At 34.8% G+C, this 18,666-nt stretch overlaps 1 protein-coding gene across 1 annotated transcript in view; it reads left to right on the top strand.

The window, feature by feature from the left end:
* The window catches only part of LOC145673894 (magnesium-dependent phosphatase 1-like), a 58,320-nt gene extending 41,085 nt beyond the window's left edge, over nucleotides 1-17,235 (top strand). The window contains exon 4 of the mRNA XM_081743695.1: nucleotides 16,824-17,235. Coding sequence (XP_081599821.1) covers nucleotides 16,824-16,995 — 172 coding nt within the window. The 3' untranslated portion in view covers nucleotides 16,996-17,235. The remainder of the gene's footprint in view (nucleotides 1-16,823) is intronic.
* The last annotated feature ends 1,431 nt before the right edge of the window (nucleotides 17,236-18,666 follow it).

The following is an 18,666-nucleotide window of genomic DNA, read 5'->3' as shown; positions in this document are numbered from 1 at the left end:
CAACTCTGTGTTGACGTACAGATAATACTATCCATAGACAGACACAATTTGAAAGAGTATGTTCTTAAAAAAAAATTAAAAAAAAAAAAAAATTGGTTACAAATCATTTTTGCTATGCAACGCCAATGGAATTGAATGATTTTTGCATATACACAGTCAAAATTGATACTCCACCTGATATGCCTGATGTAGGTACCAGTGGTAATGTTCTGAAGATGTGAATTTGTGCCTCGTCACAAAAACTACCTTGTGTACTTTTAAAATTGGTTTAGTTCAGTAGCTCTAGAAGTCGAGCTTGCTAAACTGGCGATATTTTCTCTTGGGACCGTCAGAGAGAATAGACTGAAAGACTGTTCTCTAACAAGTGACAGCGCTTAAACGAAATTTTCGAAGTTCATATGATGAACAGTAGGCAGTGGTGGATGCAGTTACTTTACATGCTCTCAAATGGTACGACAACCGGTGTGTCACATTGTTGTCTTCATTCTGTTCTGCATAACCCATCGGTACTATAAAGACGTGACAAATCTCAGAGACAAAAAATTGATGTTCCTTGTCCTTCAATGGTGACTACATACAATACCCCTATTTTGGGTGTAGACTTGATTCCCTGGCTAATTGGCTTATACCGCATTGATATTCGGTCGGAGAAGTGGTACCTACGCACAGTCTTTCACTTGTTGGATTTGGTATTTGTCAATGCATGGCTCTTATACATAAGCAATGCCAATATTACGGGCATACCAAGAAAGAAGCAAATGCCACTTCCTGAATTCAAATCAAAAGTTGCCCAAAGTTTATGCAAGGAAGGGAATGACCTCACGGGGAAAAGAGGGAAACCAAATTCATCTACAACTGAGTCTTTCTATCAAGAGAAGAGAATGAAAGGGCTTACTACGCTCATTCCTGTTGCCGATGTAAGAATAGACACATTGGACATTGGGCATCATTTGTGGGAAAGAAAGGACAATGTAAGAACCCAAAATGTGTCATCACAAAAGTTCAGTGTCTGAAATGTAACGTGAACCTGTGCCTCACACCGGATAGGAATTGTTTTCTCACATTACACACTGTTAGCCTATGCGTGTCTCTTGGGAAACATTGCTTTTTTAAATATCAAATATAGATTCTTGGTAAATACTTTTAAAATGTAAACATACAGTAACTTTTGTCCAATGAGCATATCTGACATTCAAATTATTACTTAGTTTCAATCAGGTACAATATAATAAAATGTATTGCTGTGAATGCCTATTGTTACCTCAGGACAACAAACCCATATCTCCAAGAAAAATACATTCTTCTTAAAAATTGAACAATTTTTGTATTACTGTATCCCACTATAGCTAAACAAACTCGTTATTTTATTTATTTATTTATTTTTTTGCCACTAAAGATCATAATTCAGGTCATACAGGGTTAAAAAGAATGGAGAGATGGAGCGGGAAGAAGGATAACTGTGATTGTTCGTACATGTAAAAGTAAATCTTGTTATCCGCACCTTCTGTTTCTCACAAAAATTCGCAAAATATCATATCTCTATGACTTACGATTCCCGAGATATGGCTTCTTAAATCTCCCAAAATCGGAACTATTTTTGGCCAATATCTCGGGAACGGTAAGTGATAGAGAGATGATATTGATGTTGATCAATATCTAAGAGGATTGTGACCAATATTAACTGGTGGCCACTGGTTACTCTTTGGTACCAAAATGTTCAGCATCATCTTAGGTATTGATGAACATCAATATCATCTCTAGAAATTATGGTTACCGAGTATGACTCCTTAAATGTCCCGAAATCGGATATTTTTTGGCCAATATCTCGGGGACGGTAAGAGTGACGCGAAAAAATTCCATCGCTTTCTCAGATAGTTTTTGATGCTGTATTGAATAGAGGGCACAAATACACTCCTTTAGTGTCTTACGTGGTCATAGATTTTTTTGATTTGAAAATTCATCCATTTGTCCTACAGACTATGGTCTATCAGAGAAATGGGTTGGAATCCTATTGGATATTTACGCCTCAATAAATGAACCCATTATTTGGTCTTTATTAGTATATTCCTTCTTCTAGTATCAACGCTGCTGATGTTTTACATACATATATATATATATATATATATATATATATATATATATATATATATGCATTGGTACAATCAGAAACAATATTAAATATAGGTTGGAGGTATAAGAAATGATAGCTTCAACCTATATTTAATATTGCTTCTGATTGTACCATCTACACACACACATATATATATATATATATATATATATATATATATATATATATATATATATATATATATATATAAAATTTTAATTATGTTGTATTTCATTTCATGAAAGCTTCATTTATTTATTTTTTTTAATTTTCTTTATTGTATACACATGTACATTGCAAACTGTGCGTAGGAAACCTGTGTTGTGAAATCATATGGACGGACTCAGGGTAAAAGGTAACAAGTCATTTTTATTTATTTTTCAGGAGAGTCATCTTATTCCCTTTTACCCAGTGTGGATTCCATTGTAGCTTAATTATTCCCTTTTGCACGTCTCTTGTACTTGTTTTTGGTCACGTTTTTTTCATAGGGCTTTTCATACAAAAAAGCGCCATTTAATATACTACAACTCTTTGTTAAAAACCGAAAATTGTAAAAAAGTGACTTGTTACCTTTTACCCTGAGTCCGTCCATATGATCGTGGTAACTTGTATTTATCTTAAATTCAAGAAATGACTTATGCATACATATTTATCCTCTTCTGTAAGTTATTCATTTTTTCCCATACCATGTAAGCGAATTTAACTTGTATTTACAATATATACTTGCGTTATACATATAATACGTAATAAACAAGTGATTTTTGTACATGGACGAAGAATATTTTAACAAAGAAAAACTTCCTTAAAAATGAAGTATATTTGTTTACATTTAGAAGAACACGGATTTGCATCAGTACAATTATACAAAAGCCCTTTCATATATACTGTAAGAAGATACATTCAAAAGAAGATAATGTAATCCATTTTAATAATTATCGCGATCAAATTATTAGCAAAATATTAAACTTTTAGTAGACTGAGCTGCTGGGAAGCAATATTTTATTTCTTCTGATTGCAGCCATTTATAGGTGCACAATATTTGATAATGCAATCATATTATGAATAATGATATATGAATGTAAACAAATTTAAATGGATGCTGAGCTAAAGCGTTATATGCTTCTCAAACCATCGTAATGTCATAGTGATACACCAGATCGTTGTTTGCGACATTGTTTATATATTTTTAACTTCCATCGATGGATAGCCGTTTTGCATGTATGGGAAGAGTACAAAACAGAACTTCACTCAGTGGGAACAGTGAATGAAGAACAGTCTCATATCGATTTTCTGTCAATGTGACAGTACATACACAGTTTGTGTGTGGCTGTGGGATGGTGAAGTGAATGAATTAACTGGTAAGTTCAGATTATTCATTGATATCAGCATATTATTAACAATTTGAACTTATAACGACTCACCAAGGGTAGTCGTCAACCTGGTTCGATCGTTGATATATGAATCTCGAGTGGTAGTAATTGTTTGCATGTAAAAATATCTTTAATAATTATATATACTATTATTCTCACCTTTTCTATAAGAATTATAAAGTCGATGAACGGTACTAAATGGTTTATTAGTTGATACACTTTATAATATATCTTCATTCAAATTGTCATGCACACAGACATGATGATCAGGTATCCATAAACAACTACATAGCAACTAACTACATAACACTCTCAATATCTCTTACAGATATTAAAAACATTCTTCTTTTGTTAATATTAAATTAACATTCTATTAAGTATAGTGCACATGTATGAGCACTTTCTGCCCAAGGTACAGGTAATTAATAATCTGTCCAAAGTATTTCGTTATATAAAATGTCGCCCGACAATTGGACTGAATATAAAAGTCATAAGCGAGCTTGGCTTTTATCTTCAAGAACCACTGGTCCGATTACAATAATGGTCTTACATTACATATGTTCATCACATTTTGATCGCCCCTCGTATGTATCTTCATTACATATCATAGATATAGATACATTTATAACAAATCTTTCACTTCATTAATACTTATCTTTTATTACATTAATTATATTTACTTCATTATCATTCATTACATTATTATTATTATTATTAAAATGTCGTCGCCCATTTATTTAATCCTTGAAGGGTGCGAAGTCAAAATCGTAAGAAACAAACATGAGTGGCCATTATCCAGGGCGCATTATATAATAATTATATTAGGTGATATTTTAAAATAAACATTGGATCAATAAGGCATCAAAATATAGAAGAATCTCATTCAAGACATTCGTTGAATAATTAACTTAATAGAATGAATCTTATACTTAACATAATCTTTGGCAGTTAAGTTTTCAACACAAGTCAATCTAATATAAATAATCTTTGTTTTTAATCAATTATGAATCGAATTATAATTCCTTACATTAACAAGAAAAAAATAAAAATCATTTGAAAATTAACTTTCCAGTCTATCTAAAACTATATTTAAGCACTTCAAGTATTCATAAGAGTCGTTTTCATTATCAACATTAACTCATAAAATTGAAAATAAAAGTTCACAAGAATCTATAACTGATATGGGTTTAACCTAATTTCATTAACGATAATCAGATTACATTCATACTTGCATATGATTCTAATAAAGTACATTGTACTGCACAATCATGATTAGGTTCCACAATATGTTGTACATGTATTTCATCGTGATTCTGATTTTGATACGAAGTGCCATCTCTTGACCTCCAATTACGTCTATCCATGTAGTTTGTTGTATTCCTGTAATTTCGCCCTATATTCCGATTGTTTTTATGTCTACTTCTGTTGGGTGATCTGACATCAGGATTACCACGATTAATTAGGTTAGGCGGATTCCCTACATAACTTTGCCTATTTTGCTCGTTTTGATTGCTAGAATTTACTCGGCTTAGGTTGTGTTCCGTATCGTTCACACTTCTGATATTTAGATTCCGAACAGGTACAAAATGATCTGAATTATTCTTATTTTTACCTACTCCTACTTGTTGATTCAAAGCATGGTATTGAGTTTCATAGCATTGGACAAGCATTAATAAATGATTGAAACTCATACATTGTGTAGAAAACAAGATCTGTTGTAACTTAAATGGGAGCAAATTTCGAATCGATGCTATTATTCTAGATTCCGATTGCAATGGATTAACGACTTTTAATTCGTTGTATGTATTTACAACAAATTCAACAACAGATTTGTGCAAACGAGGATTGAAATGTTGATTTCTAATGGTGGCATCTCGATTTGCAAGCAAAAAGTCATTTTCATAATTCGCAATCAGTGCTGCTTTGAATTCCTCATAAGTATTGATGTGATCACGTACGGCTTTAAACCATAAAGAACATGGTGGGAGTAATACATGAGGGATTAATTTCATATATTGTGATCTATCTATACACATTATATTGCATTCGTCCTGAAATTTTTCCAGGAAAGAAGTAGCGTTTTCATTACATTTACCACTGAATTTACTCATAGCCCGTATTTCACTCATCTTAACACTTAACTTTACCTTCCTTTTATCATTCCATGTACTTATTGGGTGACAATTCCTACCCATGACGTGATGTGTCGTTGCACCATCCCTTTTCCGCCCATCTGTCCTCTTCGGATGAATTTTTTCCAAAATAATATCCTCATCAGACACAGGTGAAGGCGAAGTCATCTCTGGTGAGTGGGGAAACTCCAAGCGATCACTACCCATATTATTGTGGTATGTGTTGTCCTTAACCTGTAGCGTTCTAATTTCTTCCTGTAGAGTAGCTATCAATTGCGTATTTGCACGTATGTTGTTAGAATTATTGATGACCTGAATCTTTTGCTGTTGAACAGAAGATTCTATTACTTCTAAATCCTTTTTTACATCACTGATTTCTTGGATTTGGTGGTTGTGCTTATCCTGACAATCCTCGGATATTCTTTTCAACTTTTCCTCGAAGTGCGAGGTGATGTCATTCATCGCCTGGACAATTGACTGTTTTGTTTCATCTGACTTCTGTTCCATTCGTCTACTTAATTCCTCGTATTGCTTGTTGGATTCTTCAGACTTCTGTTCTATCTTCTGTTCTATCGTCTGCTTCAATTCCTCGTATTGCTTATTGGATTCTTCAGACTTCTGTTCTATCTTCTGTTCTATCGTCTGCTTCAATTCCTCGTATTGCTTATTGGATTCTTCAGACTTCTGTTCAATCTTCTGTTCTATCGTCTGCTTCAATTCGACCAAATTTTGTTTCATGGCTTCAAAATCGTCCTTTCGACATTGTTCTTGCCGCTGTAAGGTTAGCAAGATTCGTTCTTCGAATGTCATTCCTGGTGCTACACTATGTTCACCGTTATCACCATCATTGGATTCATTTCCTATTGCCTCACCGTTCATTTTTCTTATAATTATTTTACCACTTCTCAGTCTTGTGAAATTTGTATTCATTAACTTTATTACAAAAGTAAATTCACCCTTACTTTGCTTCGGGATATGAATTTACAGCAAATCCCGGGTGAGGTAAACCAAAATTTTTATAACGACTCACCAAGGGTAGTCGTCAACCTGGTTCGATCGTTGATATATGAATCTCGAGTGGTAGTAATTGTTTGCATGTAAAAATATCTTTAATAGTTATATATACTATTATTCTCACCTTTTCTATAAGAATTATAAAGTCGATGAACGGTACTAAATGGTTTATTAGTTGATACACTTTATAATATATCTTCATTCAAATTGTCATGCACACAGACATGATGATCAGGTATCCATAAACAACTACATAGCAACTAACTACATAACACTCTCAATATCTCTTACAGATATTAAAAACATTCTTCTTTTGTTAATATTAAATTAACATTCTATTAAGTATAGTGCACATGTATGAGCACTTTCTGCCCAAGGTACAGGTAATTAATAATCTATCCAAAGTATTTCGTTATAAACTAGAATTGAAATCTTACAAATCAATAATTATATTATTTTTAATATTAATAATCTCAGTTTTCTTCGTGTACTGCAGAAATTTATACAGTGTATTGTTGTTTTGAAGTCTACAATTTGAAGATTCATTTTGGTTTATCATCAATGTTTAATTCAGCAATGCATTAAATTGTTATCTTCAGTGCTACTGTACGTATTCAGTGATTTTCTTTTAGTATCTATTAACTCTTGACTGTGGAAGTGAACTAAACAAACAGTGATGAAAATTCTCAGTTCATTTCTTTTCAGTGTATAGAGTGTGACATTTTTAATATGAACGTTACATCGTAGGGTTCTGAATAAAAACGAATCACGACTGAACTTTGTCATTTCCCTGTTGGGAGCCATTTTATAATATTTCACTATTGTGGACATTACTTCTATTTTAATGAAGTGGTCTTATTGGAATAATGTGCAGTACAATGGATTTTTTTTCTCTTTTCTTGATTCATACAATACAGTAATGCATTGTTCTTTAGTTTTTAAAACCTTGGGATAGTTCCGGGATTGAATGTCTCAAACAGCTCCCTGAGAGTAATCAAACACTAATAATCAATGTAGACAGCCCGAAAAATAAAAACTGACATTTGAGGTATTGGAAGGTACGATTTTAAATGAAAACTCTCTGGGTCCAAGACTTCGTGGACCATGCTCATGGCCGTACACGAATTGCAGCATCGCACTGTGCAGCAGAACCAGAAAAGAGTAACATGTATCAAAGCGAGCATTCACTTCTGCACAGAAACCACGCATATTCTTATTGCATCACCGTGACACAGGGACGTGTAGTGCATATTACCGCTGTTACCGGCGGTAACGGTAAAAATATTACAGTTTTTCGTTGTTTTCATATATCTTCAAATTTCATTATCGACATGGGAAGATGTTTACATTTTCCTTTTTCTTTTCTTTCTTTCTTTTTTGTTTTCTTTTTTTTTAAAAAAAAAAAAAGTTTGGATGGCCTGTGCTTCATTTACATTGTGAACGAATGCAACATGCCAACACCAAATAGGAGCATACTGTCGTTGATACCGCAGATTTCAGAGGTAACGCGAACCCCGATAGCGTTCGTTCACTCCAGAAGCACCTTTTAGCGTGCCAGCCAGAAGCATCCTGCGAGCTCGTATTTGAACTTTCGGAATAGCCCTTATGTTACCGTTCGGCTGAGTGGAACAGGAAAAAATAGGAACGTTCCTTGTCAAAACAAGGAGAATCTAGAATATCATCATGTATATTCTACTCACCGCCCGCTTTGGAGTCTATTCGCTCTCTTCTCGCTGTAGAGGCGTTGTGTAGAGGATCGAGCGGGCGGTAACTCTACTATACTGTTTCGTTTGCTTCCCCATTCTAAGGATAGAAACTTGGCTGTAATTTCAGTATTCATAAGGTTATTCCACTGTCTTAACAGCATATAATTTCGAAGAAATATAAGTAGCAGGTTTTTCATACTAATAACATTTAACACGTGCTACTCTGAGACTGATGTTCTAGTGCATTATTTATATGTTAATCTATCATTTTTACACGATTTTTGTATGTTAATACGTTATCTTTAAATTTGAATAATACAGCAACAGTGAACAAGAAGAATATATTCCATAGGATATTCTAACAAAAATTTAATATAGGTTTACTTTGGTTCAAAATAGTTTCTCATTGAATGTTAATTTGAGCTTACGGGCATTATTTGTTTAAAAAATTGAGATTTTATTTCTGTTTAAACGGTATATATAAATTTAGATGGTTATCTCATGCCTGAAGGAGCAAAGATATTGTCAGTCCCTGAAGTGTCATTAAATATATAGACATGCGTATCGATAAAACACATTGTGCTATATGGGAACTGTTTCAAGAGCAAGGGGGAATAGTAATAATTAGAGAGAAGTAGAGATGTTGCCCGCGCTCCTTGCAATTCGAGTAATTATTATTATTTAGGATTTATGCTAATTAAGTTGAAAATATTTGTTTTTGATTTAGTATAGAAAACTTTCGATGCAACAAATTTCCAACTCTAGCCGCTAGCCTACTAGTTGAATTTGCAGTTTGATGTGTTGAAAAAAAACTGTGCAATCGTCTTCGTCGTGCCGCAGTTTGACTGTCTGACTAATTTTCAATATGGAAAACTTGTTGCTCAAACATACGATGAAACTCCAGTTATGGTTGGTGAGGTAGGGAACTGCAGCCTCTTGTTAATTATATTTTCATTCTTATGCCCATAGACTTAATTTAGTTTTAGAAAAGTCCGTTGATTATACAAAAGGACACAGGCGTAAATAGCACCCCCGCAACATTCGTAGCGGAGGGGGGGGGGGGGGGCGCACGAGCTCCAGGGTCGCAAAATATATCGAAACTAGGGGGTGCATAACTAGGTTGCGGGGACACTGAAGCTTCAAGTTACGCTACTGAAAAAGGGTATAATTTTTTTTTTTAATTGTGTTGGGACTTGCTTCTTCTTCCTCGAAGTCTTCAAAAAGAACAAATGCTCTGGATTATTTAGTCAACAAAAGTATCCCAACAGTCTCAAATAGAAGTAGGGTAAATGATGTGCTGTATGTCTTTAAAGATGAATTGTTAGGAGTCTTTAAATCCATGATGGATAAAACGGATGAATAGGATTCTCAAACCAGAGTTTGTGTAGCAAAATTCTATCAAACATTTAAAAGTTTTGAGTTCAATTTTTTACTTGAACTGTTTTCTGTTATAGCATCAAGATAAGAAATCTTGTTCAATATCTTACAAAAGAAAGTTCATGATGGAGGTTACTGCAGAAAGAAAACAGTTGAGTTTGAAGAATGTCTAAGATCATTGAGAGACAGTTTCAATAATATTTAGTAAAAAAATGAAAGAACCTGAAGAGTCACATTGTTTAAAAAGGTCAAGAATAAATGAAGTGGGATTTGACCCCTTTGCCAATGCCTATAGTTTGAAATGGTTGATACTCTGAAAGAAAAAGTGAGTACTAGATTTTCTGTTATTGAGAAACAAGAAATACTTGTAGTATCAGCAACCGGTAACAATCGTCAAAGTGTCACGCCACGTCACTGCCGTGACAGTATGTTTTTACAATAGTGATATATTTTTTTGTATGTGCTTCGTAACCTAAACAAGGCCTGATTTGTAAACAGAACATGGAATATATTTATGTTCTACTACCGAGTTTGATTTTTACACACGTTCTTCCAATGGTGACTGTGTATATGTGTGCAAATCTTTCGTATTGCTTTCCATTCATATTTAGAGTTCGAATGGGTGCCCGCTCCATGAAAACCTGTTAAGTCAAAAATCTGTATATGTTTTCAATCTGAATAATTTAGTTTACCACAATATTAATTTCTATCAACGTCGTACGTATGTTTTTATTTTCCGGTTGTTGATGTTAAATATAGTCTAGTAATTTTTCTGTATTGTATATTGTTATGTTGTACTGTATATAGCTGCATTATTTTAAAGTAGCTGTCGTGCGATAGGTTATTAAAACATTACTATCAAGTACGTAATATTAGAAGTTGTGTTCTAAACCACGTTGATCGTACCTTTTCCCGTAAGTTGGCCACTTTTCAATAGAACCGGTGGTTGTCAACACAGACAGGTTTCACTGTGATAACTAAACATCGCTGCTGCCAATATCCAAACATTTCTCACTAGCATTCGGGGCATTACTTATCACATTTAAAAATCCAGACGGACACCGAACATCATGGTATCCACAGGATGAATTTTCAGAGCTTGTAATATCAACAATGGCTGTTTGAAGGGAAATGAAATGAAATCTTTCAGTTCTACATTCCACGATTATGCCATTTAGACTGTAGGAGACAGTGATGAACAGAAAGAATGAAATGGTGGAATAAAGAAACTAAGAGGAAACGGGAGACTCCCGAGAAAAGCCAAGCACATGGTGTTTGTCCACCACAAATACCACTTGGCGGTAACTAGGATTGAACCAGGGACCCCGCGCACCAGAGCTAAAACACTCTACCACTGATCCACCGCGGTCCCCAATGGCCATGTGAGTTTGCGGTATAAGGTAAGATGGGTGATTTTCAAAAATGAAATTTCTTATGACTTCGCAGTATAGTAGATTGGGATGAATAGGGCCGCTTTCAAGAAAATTACCTTGTACTGCTATAATTAGTGCTTTATTAAAGAACTTTTTACAGAATTATAATATACCATATCTCTACTACAAAGTTCACAAAAAATCATTTTCTTCGAAAATTATATAATACTACAAAAATGTATATATATATAATATACTCACCTCGAATGACCCTATTCATCCTAACATATCTCGGTGTATAGGGCCGTTCGTAAGGTGAATAGGGCCACATGTATTAAGTGAATTGAAACCACACACAATTGTAAAGTCGTACTAAAACATAGAGTAGAATATGTATACATAATATTTTGGAATAATAGAAGGTGTAAGCGGTAGATTTAGGTGCTCATAAAGTCATATATTTATATATGGGTAGGAACAAGTTTCTCTCCAATGTATTTTAAGAAAACACAACAGAAATAAGTAGTCTCTAATACCTTCTTTTTGTATCACAATAATCACATTACAACTAAAAATTCTTGAACAGTGTTAATAATAAGACGAACGATCTCTTTTTTTATAATCAGCAAAAAATCGTTAATTAACCCTTGTCTATAGGCCTAGCTTATCATATACGAAAAGAGTACACAAAAACAAAACTTCAGTTTGCATTGCAAAAAGCAGTAGACTTTTCATTTTTAACTTTTATTTCGTTCTGTTGCTGGATTGCTGAGACAACGTCCACAAGTAAACATTTTCTTTTGTTCTCCTTCGATACACCACGTATGATACCACGCTTTGCATTTGTAGCAACATATCCAGTGCCCAAAGGGTAGTACAGTGGAGTCTCGTTAATTCGAACTTGGATAATTTGAAATATTGGATAATTCGAACAGAAGTTCATTCCCCTTGAAAACTGTATTGAAAGCAATAGTAAAAAATCGTGTAAAATTCGAACTTTTGAACCTAAATTTTGGATAATTCGAAGTATGTACAGTTCAAAATTTTTAATGTTGGACAGGTGTAAACAGAGAAATACAGTTTTAACGTGTTTTCAGTTATCCAGATGACGCCACAGGGAAGAGTAATACAAAAGGTAAATAGAAAATCTATGTAATGATACAGATAATGGTGCGTTGGGGAAGAAGTAAAGATAGAGAACGTGTGCCAATATCATCTTGTCTCAGAATTGGTTGAAAATTTAAGATGAATTATTGATAAAGTCAACCAAATGGTATTACGTAATATCGTATTCCACGCAATACACGAAATTCAAGATTTATTGACCGTACAAAAACAATCAAATTTAAGCAAATGAGATTTACGACTTCTTAGAGGTGAGAACAGAATATTCAAATTGATACTGGTTTTTTAATTGTTTGGGCTATTCACTGTATGTTGTAGTGTTGTACGTAAATATATTTTCCATTGTACACGTAATTTGAATTATGTGGAGTCAATATCGTTTGTTAGTTTCCGGTATTCGATCACGCAAATAATAAGCTGCTTTAAAGGTAAAGTCTACACCATATGAATATGTTTTTGATGCATAGTACTGTGGTTTGTTTGTTATAAATGTGAAAATGGTTGTTGTTGGATAATTCGAAGTTTTTTCGTGTCCCCTTGAACTTCGAATTAAAGAGAGTCCACTGTAATAGGAAATGCTGCAAAACCAACACACGATCATTTCATTTTTATTTGTATTTTTTGTTACTTCATCTTCATCATATTCTTTTCTTCCGTCAGGTCTTCTGAACTTACTACTGACGTTCTACGTTGCCGATTCCTTTTAAATAATGCTTTTCGAACAGATTCTGGAGATGTTAGTAGCTCAGCACGTTGCTTAGATCTAGATTTATTGGATATATTTTTAACGATCTTTTTGGGAGTTGGTATTAAATCAGGGAAAGAAATGCTTGCCTTCTTGGACATAGGCATACACTCAACTCTTTTTTTCACAGATGTAGTTGCTGACGTTTCTTACTCTGCAGACCTTGAGTTGTTAGCGTTAATTTCTGCTTCCTTATTAGATATTTCAATTGTGCAACAGGACAAAACCTTGTACTGCTTCTTGTACGTCATCTGTGTTTAACGCTCATATTTTCCCATCTGAAATAAGAAAGAGAGAGAAAAAATATCGAATTCTTATATCACCATTATGTATAAGACGATAGATAGGATGAGTGGGTGGGGTGTGGTTGATGCATGCATTCATACAAAATTAAAGTGGGAAAAATCTTTTGAGTTTTACTTCCCAAGGTTATGCCGAGTAGGCTAAATGAGACAGTGATGATGAGAATGAATGAAATGAAAAAAGTGGGACTAATCGGGAGAACCCCGATAAAACCCGTCTACACGGTGTTTGTCCACCACTTGGCGCGAGCTGGGATCCAACCAGGGACCCCACACACCGGAGGTGAACGTTCTGCTGCCACTGAGCCATCGCGGCTCCGTAATCAAAAAGTATGGCCGTGTTTACACTAACTAGATATGGTCTTATTCACCGTAATTGGTAATATATAGAAAAATAAGTTGGCAACCCTGTTTAAGTTCCTTCACGATTATCATGCTAGTCATAACAACTTGTCAACCTTCTTGAAGATAAGAAAATGAAACTTCTGCACTTCTAACAAAACTACATAGCGTAACAAGAAAGAATATATGACAGAAGTATTAAAATATGCTATTTTTCTTAACACTTGCTTTCAGTTGATGATGAAAGTTGCTCTGTAATACAATCAGCATCCAGCATTCGCTCAGCCTAAGTGCACAATAAACTTGTAGAGACTCACAGTGAAGACACGGCGTGGCACTCGCTTCGCTGCTTTTGTTCTATAAACAAGTAAGGTGAATAACGTAACGAGTGGCCTATTCATCCGGTGCCCTATTCCACCGAAGCTACCCTATATCAGAAATTCCGTTATGATTTTCCGCTACTAAATTTAAGTTAATGCCTGGCATGTTGGTTATATTCTTTAATAAAGTTCTTTTTGTCATTGCATACATTTTGAATTACAACTAGCATGTTTTTATATTAGTATATTTACATCTTCAGTTAACTTTATCGTTCCCATGACAGTATAATAAATAAGGTATTGTTTTCTAATTTGAAAAGAAAATTTCTTGTATTACGTACTAACTATGAACCATCAAAAATATGTAAATATTATTCCCGTTATATATATATATATATATATATATATATATATATACAGGGTGTCTCAAAAGTCCCTTGACATAGAGTAACTCTGTTACCAGAATTACAACAAAATGTAAGAGGGAAAACCCGTCCTTCAAATATCATGTTTTCAATCTAAAGTGAAGGAATTTTGTAAATCGGACGAGCCGTTTGGGCTGTGCACTCTTTATGCGCCCAATGTTAAATGAAAATGCAACGTTGCTATTTACCTGGACCCACAACATAAATGAATGAAGTTACTTACTGTCTTTTACACTAATGTGTCGATGGCCAGCCTCCATTTCAGAGATGTTCCCATTCACCATACTCTTAAAAAATGTATCCACCTCCGCCTCGCCCTACCCACCTCAGCCCCTCTATTAATGGCAACGTTGCATTTTCATTTAATATTGGACGCATAGTGTACAGCCCAAACAGCTCGTCCGATTTAAAAAATTCCGTCACTTTAGATTGAAAACATCATATTTGGAGACGTTTTCCCTTTTACATTATGTTGTAACTGAGATAATACCAGAGTTACCCTATGTCAGAGGACTTTTGAGATACTATATATATATATATATATATATATATATATATATATATATATATATATATATATATATATATATATATATGTATGTATATATAGGGCGGCCCAAAAGTAGGAATACAGTACCGTACTGATCAGGTCATTGCATTTTATATCATTTCTTATTATTATCCATCACGTAGACTTAATTTCTTTATCATTTGTTCTTAATGTCTTTTTTACTTATATCTTAAGCTCGGAACAGGCGAAACAAATAAACCTATAAGCTAGCTATTCCATTTGTTACCTTTCTGCTTACCTTCACAGACCCCCTGAAATATATAAAGAACTCTGTTATATTCCAAATAAGCACATCCTGAAAATTATATTCCAAATAAATGTAATTATTTTATTTATATGTTATTCTGTCGTTAGTAAATAAATTAAATTAGAATAAAATATTGAATATTTTGTACTTCAAAATATTGGGGGGGGGGAGGACGCATCTCTCTCGTCTCCCTGCCAGAGACGCCCGTGGTCATATCTATTGCAAGATTCATACTTGTCAAATAATATAAAGATTTATTAGCGAGTTTTCTACAAACTTGCTTCATAAATCTTGCAGTATTTGGAAAATCAACCCAAACAGCATACATACGTATGTATACGCCGTGATCAACCGTAAGTACAATGCGAATCTGACCAAAGAGATAGTGTGGCAAGCAAACTACTTAACACGGCAGGAACGACGAATGCTGAGCAATCTGGTTCCTCAGCTGTTACTGTATGAGTTTGAACTCAAGCGATAACAACTAAAATTTTTGTCATGCGAATGGGGCAGGAGCAGTGAATTATTGCACAGCACCTCGTTGGTTCCAGAAATTTCGTGAGAGTTGTAAAAATGTCGAATATGAACTATAGTCCTGCCGCCTCAGGACAACAGAGATTCTCAAGTCCTACGACACGCCATTGAAGAAAATGTATCCACCAGCATGACGATTGTCAAACCAACTCTGCATGTCCCAGTCCATTGTAGTGCACCGCCTCCACGAACTCTGGGAAGAACATAAAGCGCTGTCGCGTTGTGTAGCCCCAGCTCAGGCCCAGAGTAGAGGGAATGTGTTACAAAAACTGCTGCACATTCCGCGCGATGTGCGTTACCTAAAACGGATTGTCAGTTGCATGGAAAAATGGATGTTTTTTTCGAAATCCGAATATGCAAAAACAGTGATTGAGCAGCCGTTTTGAGTATAAAGTGATGCTCTGTGTACGGTGGAACTACGACGGGGTAATTTACTTGGAATTCGTCGACCTTTGTTCCAAACAGTTGAAGTGAATGTATGTTGCACTACGCCAAAAATATCCTGGATTGATGAACCGAAAGCGCGCCCTGCTGCAACAGGATAGAGCTAAACCAAATGCGGTTTGAAAAACGAACAAAAAATTCAGAACCTTAACATCGAACTGATGCCACATGCAGCATATAGTCCTGACTTTGCCCCTTCGTGTTACTGTCTGTTTCAGTCCATAGCACACTTCCGAAACCACGGTGTTTCACCAGCCAGCAAGAGGTGGAAACAGCAATGATGGACTTATTTGTCCCTAAGGACATGACGTGGTCACGTCGACGTGGAACCGAGGAACTGTTAGGAAGATGGCTGCACACAATCCAGCAGGAGAGGCTATACTTTAAAAGTTAATTTGCTTTCTTTGTACTGTCATTAATACAGGTATGTCATGTACCAGAATATTGGTAAGACTCATGACCCAGCTTTGTATTTTAACCAAAATACTTCGAAAATTAATAGTGCCCAGAAATATGTAAAAATAAATAAATAAATATCCACCTCTTAAGAAAAATGTCTGAATCTATAACTGTGCTAATCCGTGAAAAGTTGATAAAGTACTTAAATATTTGCACACTTCATTTATGTGTTCTTGGAAGCAAATTTTTATGTTTTTTTACAAAATAAATGTTATTTTTCATTTCAGGATAAAAAGGGATTCGGGTGTTGATTTTAAGGACATGCTGTTTTTTGATGATGAAGATCGAAATATACGGGATTTGACCCGTGAAGGTGTAATTTCAATCTTAGTTCATAATGGAGTCACCCAGAAAGTTGTAGAAGAGGGACTAAAACGATTTGCGAAAGAAAGACAGTAATTCTACCTATCTTCTTACTGCTGGCTTCAGTAAGAGTGTAAAACAAACCAAAATGGCCCATAAGTGTGTGTAGCAAAAGCATAATGCTTGTAGTGAAATGAAAATGATGTACAGTATATGGGTTGTTTGCAAATAGATTGGCCTTTTGAAGTCTTTCAATAGTAGGTTAAAAAATTGTTTTTAAAAATGAGTTCTTTTCGAGAGACATATTATTTATAAGTATATCAATCTGGTAATCGGTATTTTTTACATAGTTCGTAATGATTTAATATATTTTGAGAGGAAAGATGAATAGAAATGTCATTCTCCTGGGTGTCCCTATGCACAATTATTACTAATAAATCTTGTATATTTTCTTTTGATGTCAATTCTATTTCATAAATTTCACATAGAATATTTGAAATATATGGCACTTTTTCAATTCAAAAAGAGAAAGCAAAAAAACTATTTTCATAATAGTTTCCATAACATCAAACTCTGTCCTTAATATTTCTGTCATTCTCCTGGGTGATTTCTCTTCTCTTTCAAGATCAAATTTGATTACATGTACAAAATCGTAAGAGTTCATTTTTATACAGATAGTACCTTCTATATCTGTGATATTGGCAACACTGTTCAACCTGCGTGTTGCGTCAGCCAGTTTCTGAGTAAGTGTACTGCGAAGTAGGTGTGTGATTCTTTGCAGCATTTCCAGTCATTCTTCTGGTAAGTAATTTTAGTTTGTTTTTTACAATATATAAATTAATTAGCTTTCTTGAGAGAGACAAAACATATATGTTTAAAATGAGTACATCATTTCATGTAACAGGTAAATACGATGTAAGATTTTAACGAAATGTTACCGAAATGCCATTCTCCTGTCATAATTACGCAGTCATTCTCCTGGCATTTTCGTGCCAGGAGAATGACCGACTAGCCAGGAGAATGGCAACTGCTACGTGATCAGGAGTCAGAGCACTCAGACGTTACTTATACGAGGGTTGCTATATATATTTCTGGCCTAGGCAACACTAAGTGTTGCCAGGTGCAATCTGACATTTCCATTGGAAAGTTTGACATTTTGTAGCATAAATGTACTCAGAACTTTTTGACTTACGACAATTTTTTTTTCTTTTACAGGTACTTGAAGAAATCAACTTGGCAAAAAAATGGAATTAACTCGTGAACATTTTCGTGCGATCATTTTTCACAACTTTCGACGTGGATTATCACGACAAGAGTGCATCGATGAACTTAAATCTTTGTATGGCGACGAAGCACCATCCTATAGCACTGTGAAAAACTGGTACAACGAATTCAATCGTGGCCGACGCTCGCTCAAAGACGAATTCCGTGAAGGTCGTCCAAAAACAGCCGTTGTGCCAGAAAACATCGATGCCGTACGTGAACTGATAATGCAAGACCGTCATGTGACTTACCGTGAGATAGAGGCATGCCTAGGCATTTCTTCCACCAGCATACATTCGATATTGCATGAACACCTGGCCGTAAAAAAGGTTTGTTCTCGTTGGATCCCGCACAATTTGACAATCGCTCAAAAGAAAGCTCGTGTGGATTGGTGTAAAGAAATGCTGAAAAAATACGATCGCGGTGCTTCAAAAGACGTTTATAAGATCGTCACAGGTGACGAATCATGGATCTATGCGTATGAGCCCGAAACAAAACAGCAAT

Source organism: Thermobia domestica, chromosome 17 (genome assembly GCF_964235325.1).
Source record: "Thermobia domestica chromosome 17, izTheDome1.hap1.1, whole genome shotgun sequence".
Taxonomy (NCBI): domain Eukaryota; kingdom Metazoa; phylum Arthropoda; class Insecta; order Zygentoma; family Lepismatidae; genus Thermobia; species Thermobia domestica.
The sequence above is the reverse complement of the archived record's forward strand: the minus strand, read 5'-3'. Positions and strand labels throughout refer to the sequence as shown.